At 48.3% G+C, this 21,452-nt stretch overlaps 1 protein-coding gene across 1 annotated transcript in view; it reads right to left on the minus strand.

Annotated features, from left to right (window-relative positions):
• LOC125941270 (neprilysin-1-like) overlaps positions 1-15,196 on the minus strand; it is a 52,130-nt gene extending 36,934 nt beyond the window's left edge. Inside the window, exons 1-2 of the mRNA XM_049658251.1 lie at positions 15,137-15,196; positions 11,943-12,266 (exon numbers count right to left, since the gene is read on the minus strand). Coding sequence (XP_049514208.1) covers positions 11,943-12,266; positions 15,137-15,196 — 384 coding nt within the window. The remainder of the gene's footprint in view (positions 1-11,942; positions 12,267-15,136) is intronic.
• Between the last annotated feature and the right edge of the window lie 6,256 nt (positions 15,197-21,452).

Consider the following 21,452-nt stretch of genomic DNA (forward strand, 5'->3'; position numbering starts at 1 on the left):
CCCTTTCCCTCAAGAACCACTTACCGTTGGTATTGGCCTAATGGCATCACGTGGACCGCCGAGCCGCCGGACGCTGGCTGCGTTTGTTTACGATCACGCTCCGTCGCCATTTTCGCTTGATAAGCGTCTACCGACTGGCGAGGAGCGCACGTTGGTACCGTTGCTCTTCCTTGTTGTTTAAGTTTGAGAATGCGTTAAACTAAGTTTTGTGGCAAGTGCGACGTCGCTTCAAGGCATTTTCCATAACCATGGCTTGCTGCGCCTTTGGATGCCAAAATACTTCTAGCAAAGGCAAGCGACTCTTCTCGATACCGTCCGGTAAGCGCGACGGGTTAAGAAGAAAGACGTGGATTCATCGAATTGGCAGGAAGAACTTCAGACTAACACCCTCCACACGACTATGCGAGGTAAGTTGCGAGTACGTGTACTATGGTGTATTTGGACGTGTATTCGGCGCGCTTAATCGTTTTGTACGCCTACAGGCTTGCATTCCGAAAGTCATTCCGAAACTTGATTCCGGAACTTTTTTTTAAAGATTCTGCGCAGCCCTTTTGATAAAATTAAAGGGTCGAGTGTAAAAAGTCATCTTAGGAAAGCAACTCTTTATCGTTTGTGGTTACTTAATAGCCCTCTTTACAGCGAACAGCTTTGTTTGCCTCTTTCGTTCGTGTTTGTCGTTGGCGGTAGCGCGGTAGATAAGCGATACAAAGGCACCGATGAAAAACGTGCGCACTCTACCAAAATCGAGTTACAGGGTGCGTTCGTCGCCAAATGACAGCATCAAAGGTCTTTGAGACGCACATACATGCTAATTCGCGTGAGCTTTAAAGTGTGTGAATTTTAAGAAGCGGCGGTGGAGCACTCGCAAAGAAAACGTGCGGTCACCCACTCGCAACCGTTCCCAAAGCATGTACCTTAATGCAACTCTGTTCGCGACAAGTACGTCACTTCGTGAACGGACGAGCTAACGTGACAAGTCACAAACCTGAAAAAATAATTTACTGAACGTAAGCTCACTATGCTCTAGTTCGAGACTGAGTGAAGCGCTGTTACCGCCTTCCCGCTTCGCGAGCGAATGCTAAAAAAGTGATTTCATTTTCTATGTACGCAGAGTCCCGACTGGATGACCGGCCGTGCAAAATTCTGTCGAGTATGAGGCACTAGAAACATAATAGGACCAGCGCCCACCCCGAGCCTTGGCGCGTGCTTATAAGATTGGCAAGCACGCATGTAGGCAGCTTTGTAGCTTGTAATGCCCCATCGAACCTTCAGAGCAGCGATTGTTTGTGTCCTCTATCAGCCTTTTTACGTCATCTGATACGCGTCACGAATTCACATGGTATGGACGGTGCGGATTATTTAGGTTACCGAGGGCTTGCTGGACGCCAAGATGTTGACAGTTGATCACAAACTTATTATTTACACCAATTCGCAACAAGATCTTGCGACACGCGCTTGACAAATGTTACGTACCTAATTGTAGCGCACGCGATACATTCGGAGTCGCCATGGTACGGCGTTGGCGCTCGTTTAGGTACTTAAAAGAAGTTTTCAAAAGAGGAATAAACGAAAACCTGCCATCACTGAATTTATATAACCCTCCTTGCAGAAATTCTATGCTGTACACGAAGTTACTTGAAGCTAGAAAGCAAACGCAAACGCTCAAACGCACCGCCTTGCTAAGCGCGCATTCACTCTGCGAAAGGTCGTCTGCTACGCTCGAGCGGTGTAGGCGGCGCCACGGTCGAGGAGCGAGCGCGAAAGAGAGGAGAATCGAGGAGGAGGGAAGGTGGAGGAGGAGAGTGTCGCTACTTTTTTATATAGGGGCTTTAGGAGCGAACGCACAGCGGAGACAAACGCGCATTCTGCGCCGTACTCCCTGAGGGGCTGCAGAATTAAGCGTCTCTTTCCTTCTTTACAATCACCATTATATAGAGCAAACGGGACTTCTTCCGTTGCGCGAATGGCCGTGGGGGGACAGGACGGAGGGAGGGGAGGCAACGTTTAGCTGCGGCACCAAATGCGTAATTATATAAAAACGTTGCGAGGCGAGAGGGTGATAAAGACTTCCGACGCTGCTCGACGAGTGTCCCGTTCTGATCTCGTCGAAAACCTCCGAGCCGCCCCCAGAGGCACCAGCAACAGTCACCAACGCCGCGCGCGTTCGGTGCGAACGCGGGCAAAACGCCGACGGCGTCGACAACAGTTCTGCGCGTTGCTGGTGCTGCTGCATATCCAAGTTAATACAGCTGATAAAACTACTATCCTTACTCCGTATAGCTGTCTACTACTTTGCTATCGCAATTGATGCTTCGCCTTTGGGGTGAAACTGCGACATCTTTTTTTTTCTTTTTTTTTTCTCCTGGCTCAGCACACCGCGAAGAGAAGAGAGAATGGTGTAATCGCTGGCTAATGAACCTAACTCCTAACAAATGTAAACTTGTGTCTATCACTCGCTGTTATAACCCCCTCACATTTACCTATTCCGTTGCTAATGTTCCAATACAATCAGTCCAATCATTCAAATACATCGGTTTCACTCTATCTTGTAATCTGTCCTTACGCTTGCAGACTTCTAAAATCAACTCAGCTGCAAATAGATCACTAGGATTTCTAAGGAGACATCTACGTCCTACGCCAGAACAAGTAAAAGCGTTGGCTTGTAAGATATCAACTTGAGTATGCATCTCTAGTAGGGAACCCGCATCAAATTGATATCACAAAGGCACTCGAGCCTGTACAAAATCGTGCTACTAGTTTTATTCATTCTTCGTATTCGTACGATATCATCATTTCATTTTTGAAAGCGGAATTTGCCTTGGAACCGCTTTCTCTCCGTCGACTCGTTGCCACCCTCTCTGTCTTCCGTTCATTTTTTTACAGGTACCTTAGTCACCCACCGTACACCACGCCCCTTCATAGATATCTGATCGCACCGGTCATCCCCTTCACGTTGCACGCGCACGTGCCCGGACCACCACTTTTCAAGCATCATTTCTTTATACGAGCAGCAAGAGACTGTTACTGCCTTCCACACGCCATCACAGTCATCACAAGCCCATGTGCCTTTTCCGAATCTGTTGTCAAACATTTCTCAAAATGAAGCCTGTTTCTAATACTTACTTTTTACAGCGTAAGCTGTTATGGGCTCATTCGAATAGCCGTTTCGGGTCGCGGTGATGCCGCCGCCACCGCCCCGTAGTATCGCATGCGAAAAAAAAAAAACACCTCATATCCACGGGGTCAATGATGATGAGTGGGCGAAGCTCCGGAGGGAATCATCGGTAAACCGTGAATCTTCCGTGTAATTCGCCCAGTCTCGCCGCACTAAATCGAACGAATGACTTCCACCAATGACACGCGCCATTTGTGACGTCATTCCTATTTTATAACAGTGCCGTTCATTATAATTGCACCATCTCCCGCTTAAGTGGACGCTAGCACAAACGCGTTAGAAACGTGCAGTACTCTCTAGTAAGGGGGACAGGCCACAGGGTCTTACGCAGCCGTTTACACATGCCGGAACGTGCACCGCGTTTGCCGACGCCATCACATGACTGCTGAGAGAGTATAACCCCCGTATTCATAAACGCTCCTCGACTTGAACTTGACTTGCCACCGCCTTCAACGCGTTTCGAACGCGCTGCCCAAGGCGGTGGCAAGTGAAGTTCAAGTTGAGGAGCGTTTATGAATACGGGAGTAAGGCGGAGAGGCCACAGCGTCTTACACCAGCTTCTTACACGGGCCGTAACGCGCTAGCACAAACGCGTTAGAAACGCGCAGTCTTTCGTTAATGTTGGGTATTTATTGTCATCGTGGTGCGTGTGTCCGTCCATGTGCGCTTCGTGGCGTAGTGGTTGGCGCAGCGCGTTCGGAAGCGAGGGGTCCCTGGTTCGATTCCGCGCTACGGACGCAACTTTCGGAATTTTCAGGGGCGAAGCTCCTTAGGGTGTGGGTCTGTCCCTCCTCTGTAGTATGTAGTAGTAGTAGTAGGTAGCCACGTCTACTTTTATGAAAAAAAAATTCGAAAGTTGTGTCCATAGCGCGGAATCGAACAAGGGACCCCTCGCTTCCGAACGCGCGGCGCTATCCACTACGCCACGAAGCGCACATGGACACACGCACCACGATGACTATAAATACCCAACATTACCGAAAGACTGCGCGTTTCTAACGCGTTTGTGCTAGTGCGTTACGGCCCGTGTAAGAAGCTGGTGTAATACGCTGTGGCCTCTCCGCCTGACCCCCGTATTCGTAAACGCTGATGGCGTCGGCAAACGCGGTGCACGTTCCGGCATGTGTAAACGGCTGCGTAAGACGCTGTAGCCTCTCCCCCTTACTAGAGAGTACTGCACGTTTCTAACGCGTTTATGCTAGCGTCCCCTTTAGCGGGAGATGATGCAATTATAATAAAGGGCGCTGTTATAAAATAGGAATGACGTCACACATGGCGCGTGTCATTGATGGAAGTCAATCATTCGATTTAGTGCGGCGAGACTGGGCGAATTACACGGAAGATTCACGGTTAACCGATGATTCCCTCCGGAGCTTCGCCCACTCATCATTATTCACCCCGTGGATATGCGGTGTTTTTTTTTTTTTTCATAAAAGTAGACGTGGCTACCTACTACGACGATGACGACTATACAGAGGAGGGACAGACCCACACCCTAAGGAGCTTCGCCCCTAAAAGTACCCGCTCTCCACCGGGATCGAACCTGGCCAGGCCCGCCGCGTGGGAGGCGGATACTCTACCACTGAGCCACGCAAGCGCTTGCTATCCGAGAGTGGGAAAATGTACTATATAAACGCGCCCTATGCAGGCGCGCAGGCGCAGACGACGAGATGCGATTCAGACGCGGAACGCAAACAACGCGGTCCCAAGCCTTCGCCTGTATGGGGCTCCATTTACTTAAGGCGCCCGCAAACGCAACCTTTTAGACACTGTAAAATTTGCTGCCGCCTTAACTAGTAGATGGCGCTAACATACCGACGGACGCTCGGGATCACGTTGATTGCGCTAGATTGGGCGCGTTGCAATGGGAAGCGAATGTGAGAGCCGTATTTGCGTTGTTTGCTGCTTGACTGGGCCGAACGGCGCTAGCCATCGGCGATGGAACGCGTCGGCTTGCACGTGCGACGGCGTCCCAAGCAGGCCGCGTCGGGCGCGTTGCAATAGGAGCGAATGTGACAGCCGTAGTAGCATTGTAGGCCGCTTGGCTGGGCCGAACGGTGCTAGGCATCGGCGATGGAACGCGTAAGCTTGCACGCGCGACGGCGTCCCAAGCGCGTTCCTGACGCACTCACTCAAATTACTAGGTAGTACTGTCGAAACGCTCTTCTAGCTTATGCTGTGACTGTGCTGCGTGTGCCGCGCCAGCCTGGCATTTTTTTTCACCGTCCCTTCTGTTATACCCCTCCAATGGGCTTTTTAAGGTAATAAAGTGAAGTGTACTTTGTCCACACCGCAGATCACTTTCAAGATGACGCCCACGCGGGAGAGCACTTTGTCCACGTCGCATATCGCTTTCAACGTACGGCGCCCGCGCGGCCGAGCCGTAAGCAGCAGCCGCCGGAGAAAGCGCCCCCCCTCTCCCTCGCCTACCCCAGTGCCTCACGCGCGACAGAACACGGCGCGCTTCCGCCCGCCTTCCTTCCTGACGCGTGCTAGATAGAGCCGCGTTCGTCAGCTGACCCTCGCAAGCTTTCACTCGCACATACAGCATACGGTGCGCGGCGATGAAGGTATGGTGCTTGGACCTTATTCAGAACATCACGGCGACGACGACGATGACGGTTACGGCGACGGCAACGGCGTATGCAGCCACGTAAGAAAGGCGTATGCAGCCACGCTCCACCTTCGCGCTTCCCACTGCACACGCTGCGCCATCTAGCGCCGCCGCCGCGAAGTCCGCGCCTAACGGGGGTTCGTTTCCGCCGACCACTACAGAAACTTTAAGGGATATTTTTTTTTGTAACCCAAGAGCGGCGCATGCGCGGTAGCATATACCCACTCGCCCAGTTCGGCAACAGTTAGGTTCATTTAAGAAGGCCACGTTTCTAGGGGCACATACCGAATGGCCGAACTTGGCATCAGAGAGGTTCATTGAAAATCAGCACATGCCCAGTGCAACCTACACGCACCAGAATCCGGATGGCTGGTTTTGAACCATTTTCCGTCATCACATGCAGCTTGGTGCGGCAGACATTTCATTATGCGCTACCCAATGACCCAAGTTGACCGGGAAAACGGTGAAAGACACTGACCGAGCAATCGATCGACCGACCCTAGAAAATGCGTCAAGTACCCTGAGAATGCTAATCACGTAAAAGTTTCGCAGTGAGAGGCGAAGCATTGATCACGATATGCAGCTTTTGAACTGCTCGGACTTATACGCTGGTGTGGCGTGTTATAGCGCCACGGAGCAAGCAACTCCTGCTGAGCAGCAGGAACAGCGCACTGGCAGCTGCCACGCATCTATTAAACGCTGGCGTGACGAGTGCTGTCAGTGGTCTTGCAGGCGTCGCATCTCGATGCTTATACACTTCCACACTTCAGTCTACACTCTTCAACTCAGCGAAGTCAGTTCCTCGAACACACTCACTGGCGAGTGCATTCCACCGCCAGTGTCACTAAACCTTTCCGTCTCACAGCCTGTTAGTGACCCTAAAGGCGAAGTCTCACTTCGTCTGAGTTCGTCTGACTGGGATACAACGTTAACTTCGCGTTTACTGACCATACCCACAGCAGCGGAGGAGGAGCGCTAGCGTGCCTATCGACTGTGCGTCCGCACAACATACAAGTTGCAAGCAACGGAAAGCCCGAGCGCTGCCCTTTCTCCGTCACCGAGGCGATTGAGCGCAGCGTTGACGACTGCGTCCACATGGCTTCGCCTATGTTCGCAGCCAAACGCCCACCGTCACCATGGAGACCCTCTAACCCTCCGCGTGCGAGTAGCGCATTTTCTGTTAGCGGGACTGCGGGACAATAGTGGCGGCGGTGGTGATGGCGCGAATGCGCCTTCAGCATCCGCATAATAGCTATCGCAACAATAATTTGCGCTCGGCGCCGAGGCATTGCATCACAGGACTGGCTGCACTGAAATACGAAATAGAACCGTAGTTGCCCGCAAGTACTACTCATGGTGACCAACTCTTCCATTATAATGATTAAAATGGTTATCCAGTGCAACAATAAATACCTACACGTCATTAACCATTCTGAAGAAGCATGCACTAGCTTTTGACACTGCATATGCAAACAAGACATGTCGTTCCCAAACATTGTTGGTGGCCCTGTCATGTTGCAGCAACAGAGCTTCAGTAAACGATCTTCATGATGTCACCGCTGGCGCGTAGGATGCGGGGATACCGTAATTTTTAATGGACTGTAGGGCAACTATATTGTTTGAAATGCACTGATCTGTGTCTAGTTTTATTTCTTTTGTCTTGTTAACCTGTGACTAACGAACATGGAGGGGCACTAAAGAGAAGTGTAAATGCAGCTGTATTAAAAAACTACCTTCGTAGATTACCGAAACATCCACTCTCCCCAAGGTAGGAGGCCTGATAAGCACGTTTCGTGGATATTTTCTGCGTCACTAAATCATTTTGAAACCCGTGACGTCACACCAAAGCCGAGGTTTCGGCATGAAATGGCAGAGTGGATTCGCTATATCAGTAATAGGCTAACATTCAATAACTTTTTCACAGATATGGCTAGTACTCACGCTACGACCTGTCATGCTAGTGCAATATATTTGCACTAACAATGAGAACACAATATACCTTCAGCCCGTCACAACAGATGAAGTTGTGTGAATTATAAAAACCTTAAATAATAGCAGTAGCTGTGACATTGACGGTTTTAAAGTGTGCCCAATAAAACGTGTAGTTGAAATTATGGCCCCAATACTCACCCATATTTTTAACATGTGCCTGGAATCGGCAATTTTTCCAGTGAAAAAGCAGTGTGCGAAAGCATTCGTTCTATATAAAAAAAGGAGATCGTAAAAACAGGCCGGTATCCATTTTACCAATCTTTTCAAAGGTGTTTGAAAAAATTAGCATTCAAGGATGACAAAGTTCATTGAAAAACATAACCTGTCAACACCACACCAATTTGGTTTTCAGAAGAAAAAATCAGTCGAGTTAGCATTAGTAGAGCAGAAAGAATATATATTAACAGAGTTTGAAAACAAATCTATAGTTGTTGGTATTTTCGTAGACTTCTCTAAGGTCTTTGATTTAGTTGACCATAACATTTTATTGGAGAAATTAAACTATTATGGACTACGAGGGCAGACATTATCTCTTGTCAAATCCTACTTATCTAATTGTGAAAATCGACACCTTTACTTCTAAGGCTAGAGCTTTCCATTGGTGGAGTGCCACACGGAAGTATTCTAGGGCCTTTGCTTTTTAACCCTCTATTGCATGGCGTCTCATATTTGCCACATACCGGTTACCATTTTTTTTCGTGGGTGTGAGATGTTCAGTTGAGAATGTGATACCGTCAGAGTATTTATCATAGTTATGCGCACTTATCATGGGAAAGTGCTGCCGTCTCTTGAGCGATAGGCAAAACAGAGGTGAAGTGGATTTTGGGAAGTGACGTGAAACTTGGAGGGGGCAAACACGAGCAATTGGTTTTTTTTTCTATGAGTATTTTCACCGCAGAAACATAGAAAAAATATTTTGGCACATTTTATGGTCTTATCAATTCAAGTCCGTTATTAGTTTTCTCAATTTCGTCCGCAACTACAGCAGAGAAATTGAAATCGGTGTGTGCCATATTTGGCACAGTATGAACTTGAAAGACAAAAAATGGTAACGTGCTGCCATCTGTTCAATGGCATGCAAAACAAATACAAACAATGCGTAGCCTCCGATATTGGGCTGCACAGCTTTATCGTGGAGCGTTGTAGGTAATGGAAATAGATGTTGGGAAGCCATACGAAAGTCTGAGCTGCAAGCAACAGCAACAGGCAATTTCTTTTTTACATTGCTATCATGAGTACATGAAAAAATATGTAAGGTGCGACCAATTCAAACCCATATTTAGTTTATCCGATTTCCTCCGCAACTGCGGCTCAGCACCGAAAACTAGTATTTACCACGCTACAGATAGTAAGAATTTGAGCGGGAAGGCATGTAAGTGTTCTGTAGGACAAGGTGTAGTACGGCAGCGCCATGAACTCGTCCACATTCTACGGCCTTCGCAAAGCTCGGGAGAAGACCACGGCTTGTGGTATTCCATCAGGCAGTGAGGATTCGGATCTCTCCGACTCAGATGATGAGATCCAGTCCAAAAGACTAAGGGCTGGTTTACCTCTGCCAAAGAGTTTCGCGAACTTTACTGCCCCAGCGTAGTAAAGCTGTACAACAGACACATGGGCGGGGTCGACCTGCTGGACTCACTGCTTGGACTGTACCGCATACATATCAGGTCGAAGAAATTGCACTTTCGAATTTTTACGCATATGCTAGACTTAGCGGTAGCAGCAGCATGGCTATTGTACAGGAGGATGCAGGAGCAGCTTGGGCAGAAACAAGTACTACTGCTGGCTGAAGCGACCAGGAAGGCCTTCTAGTCAAGACATCGAATTCCAGGTTCAAGCCAAAAAAGCACGGGGACCAGCTGCCGCAATGCCAGCCAAAGACGTCCAATCTGACCAAGTCGGTCACTGGCCATAATTTGATGAGACAAAGATGTAAGCGCCTATCTTGCACAAAGAAGTCCTCGGTAAGATGCAGGAAGTGCAACATTCATCTGTGCCTGAACGCAGCAAACAACTGTTTCATTTCGTTCCACACATCGCGCTAAAAAACCACCTTCCGTGAAGCTTTGTTTTTCGCCCATGGCAGCAAGACTGCTCGGCCATCTTCACGGTGTGCCATATTTGGCACAAAGCTGTATCTTTATTAATACAGTCGTTATAACTCTGAAACGTTTTGTATATGTGTTTGTTCACTCGATCAATTATAAAAGCTGAAAAAATTATTTTTAAAATGACTTTTTCTTAATTCACGCAATAGAGGGGTTCATATCTATCTGAATGATATCGTCAATATTAACTCTCAGGCAAGGTTTATTATTTATGCGGACGACAAGCGTATTTTTTTCACTGGTAATAATATTCATGTTATTATAGAACATGAATATATAGAACACTGCAATGAAATCCTTAGAGGAATAGTCGAGAGTGAATTTAATGAACACAAATGCAAACAAAACAAAAGCAGTTATATTCAGACCGAAAAACAAGCAAATACCTCCCCATCAAGATATTGTATTATACTCAAGGAGTATTGAAATAGTCGAGACTTTCAAATGTCTGGGTGCCATCTTTTCAGCGAACATGTCATGGGACAATCACGTCAAATACGTTCTCAGCAAAATAAGTAGAATAACTGGTGTAGTAGAAGAATGAGATACATTCTTTCCACACGTATAAACTCTTGCTGTACAATGCACTTTTTCAATCACATTTAAACTATTGCCAATTAGTATGGGGTAACACAACATCCACCAATCTAGAACATATTCACCTGTTACAGAAGAAGTATCTCCGCCACGCATATAACGCTTCCTACACAGCATCGACAATAACCTTCTTTAATAACTCCGGTGTGATACCAACTCACAATCTCTACAGATATCGTCTGAGTCATGTATATAAACTGGAAATCCACCGAAATATCAGCAACCTGTGTATTTTAGCCCAACTTCAGAGAAAAACTCCAAATTACGTTACAAGACACTTTAAAGATTCGTTAGTAGCAACACCACGTTCAAACTATGGGAAACAAAGCCTTAAATACATAATACCAACACTGTTAAATTACTATTTTTCGATCTGATTTGATCTTTTTACGTCATCATCCAAGGAACTGAAACTGATGTATACGGTTTCGATGTAATATCCGGTAACGTTATGTATCTGTTTTTTGCATTTGTTTCTTGACATGAAGCAAAGCGTGAGTGAGAAACATGTCATTGAAGTTATGTATACAGCTATAATATGTATGTATATGTATGTATATGTATGTATGTGTATGTGCACATATGTTATGCTGCCTCCCTGCAGAAACAGGGATTGTAGACACGTCAAGCTGTTGAAGGATAGCTTTTTTTTCTACAGTCCCCCCATCTGTAAATCTACAGGATGGCAAATAAACAATTTCAATTTCAATTGTGTCCTGCGGTGCTAACCGCACTTGGAATTGGAAGCTGGGATTTATTAGCAGCAATGACTACGTTGTTCTGCCAGAAAAGTTAATATTTCTGCTGTTATTAACTACGTCATACCAAGGTAGTGAATGCTGTGATAATTATATAGTAACTACAACGACGTTTAAGAGCGTTGGATACTGGGTAAGGAAAAGGTAGGCAGGGGCACTGACGTAAACGTCACATAGGTTCTCGGTTGTTAGCGTCGATTACGGGTGCTGGTCAAGGCAATGGGATATTACCTGTGCCCCGGTATAGTGTCGCCTTCACATTCTTAGAAAGTTCTAAGCATACCCCCTAATTTTTCGTCTGGCTCAGTGACTCACAGTGGAAGGCAGTGGCTTTGCCGTACACCACAGCGGACGATTTTGGAATACATCTTGACCATCACTGGGATTCTTTAGCGCGCATACCAGGGATTGGCCTACGTCAAGCTTGTTTCACTTCACCTCTTATGGAACTAGACTGCCGTCGCCGGGTGATCTAGTCCTCAGCCTCAGTGCGTGCCAGAGCCACTGAGCCATTGTGACAGAGTCGCCCGTAGAATGGTGAAAACATCGCGAGCGACGCGCACGAGTCTGAAGGCTACACAAGCACTTGTCGCCTCCAGTGTCGCCCGTGCTCTCAGCGGCTCTCTCAATCCGGAAACAACTACAGCCTAAACCCTTGGCCACACGTCTTTCCGCGAAGGGGATTATTGCACACGAACCTTGGTGTATAACATGCAGTCCTCGTCGCAGGTCGGCTGTTCGACCTCCGGCGTCTGGGCCATGATGAGCGCCGCCACGCATACGCCGACGATTACCGCTGCGGCGATGGCCGCATGCATCGCACGGCGCCACGGGAAGTCTTCGGCCCAGTGGCGAAGCTCCTCGGGCACGGCAACCGCGGCGGCCACGCGCTCGCGTATCAGCTGGGGCCTCAGTCGCTGGCCGATCGGTCGCGAAGACGTTTCTGTGGGCACCGCCCCCGATGTGGTGGAGCTTTTGCTCCTCTCCGTGTAGAAGTCCAGCGGCTGGGACAGCCTCAGCCGCTGCGTCGTGGAACAGAAACCAAGCCAAAAACAACCACGAATAGTCATCGTCATTACTACCGCATTACCGCCTATACAGTTTTAAAGCGAAGCTTTTTTTATTTTTTTGCAACCCTTTCCGGGCTTTTCTGACTGTTTCTGCAGATTTTTTTGTCTTGTCGAATAGCTCACACGTAGAAAAGTAAAACAATTACGGATCCGACGGTGGGATGGAACTTTGGCATCGGGCACCAACCGCCCCATGTTCTAATCATTGGGCCACAGCGGCAAACATATTTCTCTCCTGCCAGAGCCACGTGGCTCTTTCAGACTATCGGCGCGTGCCTTATTTCACGTTTCACGTAATGGAAAGCACGTGAGCGCGAATGAACGCGTGCGCGAGAGCGCGTGCGCGGGAAAGTATGGGCGCCAGAGTCCATTAGGCCACAGTTGCCGTAACGAAACGATCGAGTAAAAGTCAATCTTACCACTGTGTGTCGCGCATACGTCTCTCAGCTAAAGCTCTCGGCAAATACCACCTCTTGTCACCGTTCCATCATCGACAAAGATTAAATATCGGCTTCACTACGTGATACCGCTGCGTTGACGTCTCAGTGTGCATTCGCGTGAACTGGTGCTTGCATTTTGGCATAGCTTCTGAACGGCGGATTGCATAAGTATAATCATCGTATGATAATAAATGTTTTCACATTGGATGTCTATAAGCTTATTCACTGATGAGATTACACATTGCATGGGATGACTAAAGAGGCTTCTCACATCGCATTTAGTATTATAGCATTTAGCTCCTCTTCGAAAGCTTCGCTTTCCGACATGGGTGTTGGATTTGTGCAATAAATATTGTCATCAATGTTTAACGCAATGTTTTAAGTCATTACACGACCAGTCCAAATGCGTCATTTCGTTCTCATTAGAAAAGTTTTACCTTATTCTAAAGATCGTTTCACAAATGACGGCATGACGCAACTCTGAAGGCGTCGATGGCGGCAGCAGTGCTCATATCGCCATCTCCTGACGCTTTCTTCGAGCACGATGCGTTCAATGCGTTTTTGTGCCACGCCATTTAATCTTGCCCATCAGGGGAAAATTTAAAAAATAAGCTACTCGTCAACGATCGTAGCTGCCAATGCCTTCGTACTAGAAAATTACAAGCTGCAGCCCATCGCTGCGACACACGTCCGTGTCCCGTGTTTCGGCATTCAGTGAAATGTCATACGCTTACCAACAGGCTGAAAAAAGCATAACGTCAACAGCCGTGGAGTTTCCTGCTAGATTTGCCAGAGGCAACCCTGAGCTACGTGGTCATTGCGCTCAGGTGGGATTGACGGTTGGTGTACATGGATTTGTACGATCTTGATTTTTGTGGATTCAGACGTTCCTGTGGATTTCTCTATTACGCTTCACCTGCCTTTGTTGGCCTAAATTTCGAAGCCGTCCTATATTTCTAAACGCGGAAGGCAGCAAGGCTTCTGAGTCCTATATTTCTTAAATTGTTAGGCAGCAAGGCTCTCGGCCCATGCATAATCACCGCGAAATAATGAATTCATAGGGCAATATTTCTGTTGAAATATTGCTCAGTTTGGTAAGTCGCAAGGCCGATCGAAGCCAGAAAGACTAAGTTAAATAAATACATGCAATAAATATCATTTCCATGCGGGCTGAATTACCACCTGGGGTTCTTTAACGTGCACTAGAACGCAAGCCCACGGGCGTTTTTGCATTTTCGCCTCCATCGAAATGCGGCCGCCGCGGCCGGGATTCGATCCCGCGACTTACAAGAGGCAACTGTGGCAGTACTGGGAGATGGAAACATGGTTTGTACATGGATTTGCCTAAATTTTGTCCTTTTGGCTTTCAACGGCTGAGGGATTTTGCAAACTGATCATATTCGAAAAGATATCGCATTTAAGCATATAAGTAAATATGAATAAAATTGGCCGACAACACGACATCAACACAGGACCTCTAGCACGGAAGCCCGATTTTGAAGCTGTTGCGCCACGGACGCATGGAGAAGCGTTACCACACAAATAAGCAGTCTCCATGCGCGTTCGCAGTCTTATCGCCTGCTGTCGCCTGCTGCAATTAAAAATATATATATTGTTTTGAAATTTAGGCAAACGAGGGCAGCTGAAGCGTAATAGACGAAGCCTCAAGGTCGTCTGAAGCCACAAATACGAATAACGGACAAATCCATCTACTAACCATCGTTCTCATGGTGGCTGAACAATTCCTCCAATTATTGTAGGAAGCTCTATGGCTGCCAGTTCCCGCCAGGGTTACCTGTAGTAATGTTGGTTGAAAACTCTATGGTAACAACGCCTCCAAGACCAGGCGGCGCACTAACAGATCTCGGAGGTCATAGTAGCAGCCGCCCGCGTTCCTTCCTGCTACCCCCCCCCCCCCCCCCAACGTCTTAACGTTGTAGCTGTCAATTTCTATTCCACTACACCTTGCTATGCCAAATGGCTTCTCTTTCCAACTAAGAATAGCCGAACTGCCCATCTCCAGCTGTATCTTATAGGCGAAATAATTTCTTGAAACAAATTTCTGCCTTTCATTAGCCTAGAAAAGGAAAATGGGAACGTGGTTAATGGTACCTTCTAACCTTGTGCCGCGAAGATACGAATTTTATTACTCGTACCCTGTGGCGAAAGCAACTTTATTAGGAGATCCGTTGAGTTCTGCAAGAACACCCGGTGTCATTGTACCGGTACTGTTGTGTTAGGAAACTTTCGGGCACGGCGGGCCTAATAATTCTTCGATTGTTAGTGACGAGGGCATCTCAGCTAAGCTACCGCACTTCAAACGCGGCGACTATCGTGGTTGCTCTTAAGTCTAAAATAACGGATAAGTGAAAACACGCTTACCTGGGGTTTTTGTTTCTTCTTTTTGGTGATGACCTTGCGCAGGCCTGGCAGGTAGTGCATGGCTGGCAGTTGAAGGAACGCTAGCACTGCGGAGCTCGTCAAATACGCGGCCGGACGCGAGCATGGATTTTCTTCTTCTGGCACGTTCTCGCTGGCTCGAGCAGGTGAACACCGCGAGCGGCTTTCTTTTCATCTTCAAGCCATAAGCCCGATGGAACGTTTTAAGGCAACAACAACAACATACAACAACATGCAGAAGCGCGTTCGGAAATGAATTAGATATCTGTGAGCGTACATTTCGAATAAGAACAGGGTTAACATTAAATTACCTGCGTCTGTGAATTTTAAACTGAAAAAAAATAAAGATTGTTGGCTTATCCCTGTTTTGGTTCTGCCAAAATGTCACAAAAAAATGCGTCGGCCCTTCCACACCGTGAACATGGTTTACCCGCGAAGCCCAGTGTTTCTCACTGGGTTAATCCCGAGGCTTCAATTAAAGTATTTCTCAATTATGAGGGTACACGAACGTTCGGTTGCGACGGAGAGAACTACGTCACTGACGGTACGCCGGCAGTCCGCCATTGTCGCTTGCATTCGATGTCTCGAGTTTGCTCGGCGGCATGGTTAGCAGCACTCACCTGCCATTGCCGCTTGCGATTCCTCGAAATTAAATTGCTTCATAATTATATCTATCCGTTATGTAAGACAATGAATGTTCATACGCCTTAAGCAATGGATCCTACCCCCGTAAGCGCGGCCTCCCCATTACGACGGCAGAAGAGAAGTGAAATTCTACGCTGGAATGATCAGCGGCAACGCAGCCAGCTGTGGAAGAAGACGGCGAGGACGAAGGCGGGAGCAGTGGCAAGGTGGTGGTGAAAAACTTTGAATTGTACGGCAAAAAGTACGAGGAGGTATGCTCTGGACGACCATGAGGAGGCCGCCCCTTACAAACATTAGGTGGAGTCCCTTGTACGGAACCCCAGTGGCGGTAACTGCCGCCAGGGTGCGCTTAACTAGGGCCTTTTGGGCCCGTAGGTCTGAGCTGCCAGCAGTGGCAAGAGCGCGTGCAGAGCACGAGCGCCACCCGAGGGTCGCCAACGAGCCAGCTACGGAAGGAAGACGACGACGCTCGAGCCAGTGCTGATGATGATAGTTTTCTGTACTCTGGGCGATTTCGCCTAGACATACATGCATACAGACAGACAGACAGAATGTCAACTTTATTTGATCCTGAGGAGCTTAGACATATAAAGCTTCGCTTTAGTTTCTCGTACTGTGGTACTCATCGTTCAATATAGCGATTGGCACTGCTACTTGCTATAGTTTGTCAGGAAACAAATGCGAAGTTGCCGTGGTTTGCTACACTCGTCATTACTAACGTCAAAAATATAGCGGCTGGTCGATTCGGTCGTCTGCAGTTCGTTAAAGCGTGACTTTGAATATTAGCTTCCGGTTTTGGCTGAAGGCTGCGATGTGGACAGCCCGAAGTGCTGCGACGAAGGCAGCTTAGAGTTTTGTAAAGCAATTTTTTGCCCCTTTCTCTTGCACTACGGCAGCTCGCTCTGGTGTTCTTTCAACTACTTAGAGAAGAAGAAGGAAAAAGAACAAGTCGGCAACCGAAGCATTCGAGTGTGAAGGAAGAAGGTAAGTGAGCAAAAGTGGGACGTTCTACAGCGCTAAGTGCATAGGTATACTGAAATTTATTCTTCATATAAAATAGCAGTTACCCATCCCTTTCTCGGCCAATCCCCCATGAGAGGTAGGAGCCACATGCTCGATAGGAAACAGCAACCACAATGAACAGAGCGGGCGTTGAGCGAGGAACGTTGGGCATAATCGACCCATTTCTTTGCTGATCCCCCGTATCTGGTATGAGCCACACATTCGCTGTGTAACAACAGCCACAGAGAAGTGAATAAGTCTCCAACAGCCAGTTGCGTTGTGCTTACATATGTGTACATGAACTAACTTGTGTGGTCCCTGCCTAATGGATGATTCCTGCCTAATGGATGATTCCTGCCTAATGTATGACCATCCTTTAGGTCCTGAACTGTGCTTGCGGTGTTGGAGCCCGTAGATACATTCTTTGTGTGCTTGGGTTCGTCAGTGTGCATTGCTTGTCGATATTTCCTTCTTCACTTTCCATTTTGTTTTCCAAAACCGGAAATATACATTTCAAGGAAGACATAAGTACAGAAGCAGGTATCATAGTCAGAAGACCGATTGCGAGACCTCTTGATTTTACGTACATAAACAACAATAATAAATACACAAGCTGAGGCGAGCTCACGGGCTGAGTAGCTATCATCTGCTCGACGCACCGTCGTTCTTGCGTCGTTTGCATTCTTTCCGCCGCTCTTTTTTCATTTTATTTACAATAGATCAGCGGGAATAATATCAGTGTTGCCGCCACCGAGTATCCGCCTATCAAAGCTCCATGCAGCTGCGGTAAGGTCTCCGTCCGGCAGGCGCGCGGGTCTGCTCATTCGAGAGAAAGCGACGGTTGAACTCTCCAAGACCTCATTTTTACCCGCCTAACAAAATTGATTAATTGGTAGAAGGTATCGCCGTACGTGCACTTGTCGACATAGGAGCTGTTGTTTCTGTAATTAGCGAAAAATTGTGCCGCCATCTGAGAGAAGTGACCACCCCGCTTACCGATGCTTCCCTGCGTACGGCGACCTCACATCACGTCAAGCCTACCGCTCAGTGCGCAGCCCGTGTAATTATTCAAAATGTTATGTATGCCGTTAAGTTTATCGTCCTGCCCCGATCATCCTACGACGTAATCCTAGGAAGGGATTTTCTGTCTACTCATCAAGCCCTCGTGGACTGCGCTCGTGCCGAACTCACATTGTCGACGCCGTGCCCTGACCTCGACGACCACACTCCCCCTAAAGTGTTTGCCGCGGCTGACGTACACATCGCCCCTTTGTCCGTCGTTTTGGTGCCTGTGTTTTCGCCTGCCGCCATCAACTCACCTGCTTTGTTTTCGCCATCTGCAGCTACTGCTCATCGCCGAAACTATCTCCTCCCGTGGGCTGTCATCAACTTCTGCAATGGTTCTGCGGCCATCTACGTATGCAATGTATCTGCATGTCCGTCACTTCTACTACGCGGTGAGTGTTTGGGGAGCTTCGAGACATTTGACTGCCTTTTCGAGGATGCAATGCTTAGAGATAAGGCATTACTACCGATTTGTGCCGTCGCTCCTGCCGCTTTCACCGATGATCCTGTCCACATATTCTTAAATGCCGTCGATTCCGCCCTCACACCTGCGCAGCACAAGGAGATCGTGCAACTCGTGCAGTGTTTTGGAGCCTCCTTCGACCACAACCAGTCTTCCTTAGGTCGAACATCAGCAGTTGTTCATCGCATCGATACCGGTCAACAAGCACCATTGCACCAGCGCTCATACCCTGTGTCGACTGCAGAACGCCGTGTCATCGATGAACAGGTAGACGATATGCTGAAACGTGGAATAATCCAACCCTCCAGCAGTCCCTGTGCCACTCCAGTTGTGCTGGTGAAGAAAAAGAACGGATCCATCAGGTTCTGCGTGGATTACCGACGTCTTAATCGAATAACGTGCAAGGATGTGTACCCTCTACAACGCATCGACGATGCCCTGGACTGCCTACAGAGAGCAGAATTCTTCTCGTCCTTAGATCTGCGCTCGGGATACTGGCAGGTACCGATAGCAGGAGGCCGATCGCGAAAAAACAGCTTTTGTGACGCCCGATGGCCTGTATGAGTTCACAGTCATGCCCTTCGGCCTCTGCAACGCGCCTGCTACTTTCGACCGCATGATGGACACGATCCTTCGAAGCCTGAAGTGGAATATTTGCCTTTGCTACTTAGACGACATTGTGGTCTTTTCCTCCGATTTTGCGTCCCATCTAACTTGCCTCGAACAAGTGCTTGCTTGCCTCTCAGCTGCAGGACTGCAACTGAACTTGAAGAAATGCCACTTCGCCGCTCGAAAGCTGACGATTCTAGGGCATGTTGTTTCGAAGGATGGTATTCTCCCCGACCCTGCCAAACTTACGGCGGTTTCAGCGTTTCCCAAACCACGTACCATGAAAGGTCTCCGCAGCTTTATCGGCCTATGTTCTTATTTCGGATGCTTTATTCGCAATTTCGCTATGATCATCAACCCTTTGACCAAGCTCCTCTCTGCCAGTAATAACCTTTCGGCATGGTCTCCTGCTTGCGACGACGCTTTCAACGAATTGCGCCGTCTTCTTACGTCGCCTCCTATACTGCGACACTTCGACCCCTCTGCACCCACTGAGATCCACACGGACGCCAGTGGTGTCGGGTTAGGCGCTATTCTTGCTCAACGGAAAGATGGGTTTGAAGAGTACGTCGTTGCCTATGCAAGCCTAACTCCCAACTAAAGCCGAAGGCAACTATTGTGTCACTGAAAATGAATGTCTTGCCATAATTTGGGCCATAGAGAAATTTGGTCCTTACGTGTACGGGCGCCCATTTGACGTAGTGACCAATCACCACGCCTTGTGCTGGTTGTCGTCACTGAAAGATCCAAGTGGTCGCCTCGCTCGATGGGCATTGCGGCTCCAGGAATACGACATCCGCGTCGTGCATCGCTCTGGTCGGAAACATTCGGATGCAGACGCCCTCTCCCGTTCGCCCCTTCCTCCCGACCCTGTCTGCTTCACAAATACTACCTGCGATACCATCGCTCTTGCCATCTCTGACATGCCATCTGCGCAGCGCAAGGACCCGTGGGTGACTTCGATTCCACACTTTCAGTCTGGCCGGACTTCTGCTACCACTTCTCGGACGTTGCGTCGGCAAGCTGAGCACTTCACCACTCGGTAAAACGTGCAGTACCGCCGGAATTAAATCTCCCGGCGGCCGTAAGTGGCTCCTCTTCATTCCCCGCCACCTGCGCTCCGAAATCTGCTCCACTTTCCACGACGACCCACAATGTGGCCACGCAGGTTTCCTGAAGACGTATTCACGTATTAGGCTTTGGTACTACTGGCGTGGCATGTACCGTTATGTTCGACAGTATGTTCGTTCATGTTCCACGTGCCAGCGACGCAAGACTCCTCCTCAACACGCCGCCGGCACCTTATTACCTCTGCCATGCCCCGCCTGACCATTTTACCGCGTCGGCATCGACATCTACGGTCCCCTTCCCAGTACACCAGACGGTAACCGTTGGATAATCGTTGCCGTCGATCACCTCACACGGTATGCCGAAACTTCACCTTTCCCGTCGTCCACAGCAAAAGACGTTGCCACTTTCATTCTTCACAATTTTGTCCTTCGTCATGGAGCTCCTCGAGAGTTGCTGAGTGACCGTGGTCGTGTGTTCCTCTCCGACGTCATCGCAGCATTGCTTCGTGAATGCCGCGTCGTTCACCACACCACCAGTGACTATCATCTACAGACAAACGGGATGACAGATCGTTTTAACCGAACCCTGGGCGACATGCTCGCTATGTACGTCTCGTCAGACCACTCCAATTGGGACCGAGTGCTACCTTTTGTTACGTTCGCTTATAACACCGCACTGGAATTGACGGTGTGTAAGGATACAGGGATCCCGTCCAGCTGGACAATTGTCAACGCTTTTTGTTCCTGTTCCCTCCATTTCTGATGTATGAACTGCAGGAATAAATAAAAATTGGAATCGTTACGAATACGCAAGTACGCAACGAGTAATAAAACCAGTGTTTTTCACTAGAGCGAGATGTACATCAGCCGGCGACGTACAAATGCGTTAAACATTATCACTACGCCTTGATTAGGGACAGTGTAGAGAAATTTAGTGCTGACCTTTTTTTTATATTTTCACAGCGAACACACATCTAACTTATCAGGGGGGTCGAAAAAGGTGACTGGCGAGTACTACAGCACAGTAATTCGAGCGGCCCTCCTAACGGTCGTCTCGCTTTATGTGATTTCGCTGTCGTTTACAATAATAAATATATGTGAAACCTTTAAGCATGCATCCTAGATCCAGCACCTAATCTTTGCAGTAAAAGGGAATGAGTCGACTTGCGATAATATAAATAGAGGTAAGCGAAGCTACAAATCTGAGCTGCAGCCGCCGGAAGACGTGTTGGTCCGTATTTCCCAACAACTACAACATGTTGCCTGCGCGCGCGCCGATGATTGCGGTATTTTCCAGGTTCCACTGACTTCATTGCGCTGACTCCTGCAAAGCCAATCACCGCCGGTCTCAGCGCGCGTCTCGCGTTTGAGACCCGTGCTGCAGACCGACCGCAACCTAATAACCAAACACACTGCGCCCATTTTTGAAGGCATTCTAATGTTC

Source organism: Dermacentor silvarum, chromosome 11 (assembly GCF_013339745.2).
Source record: "Dermacentor silvarum isolate Dsil-2018 chromosome 11, BIME_Dsil_1.4, whole genome shotgun sequence".
Classification (NCBI taxonomy): Eukaryota; Metazoa; Arthropoda; class Arachnida; order Ixodida; family Ixodidae; genus Dermacentor; species Dermacentor silvarum.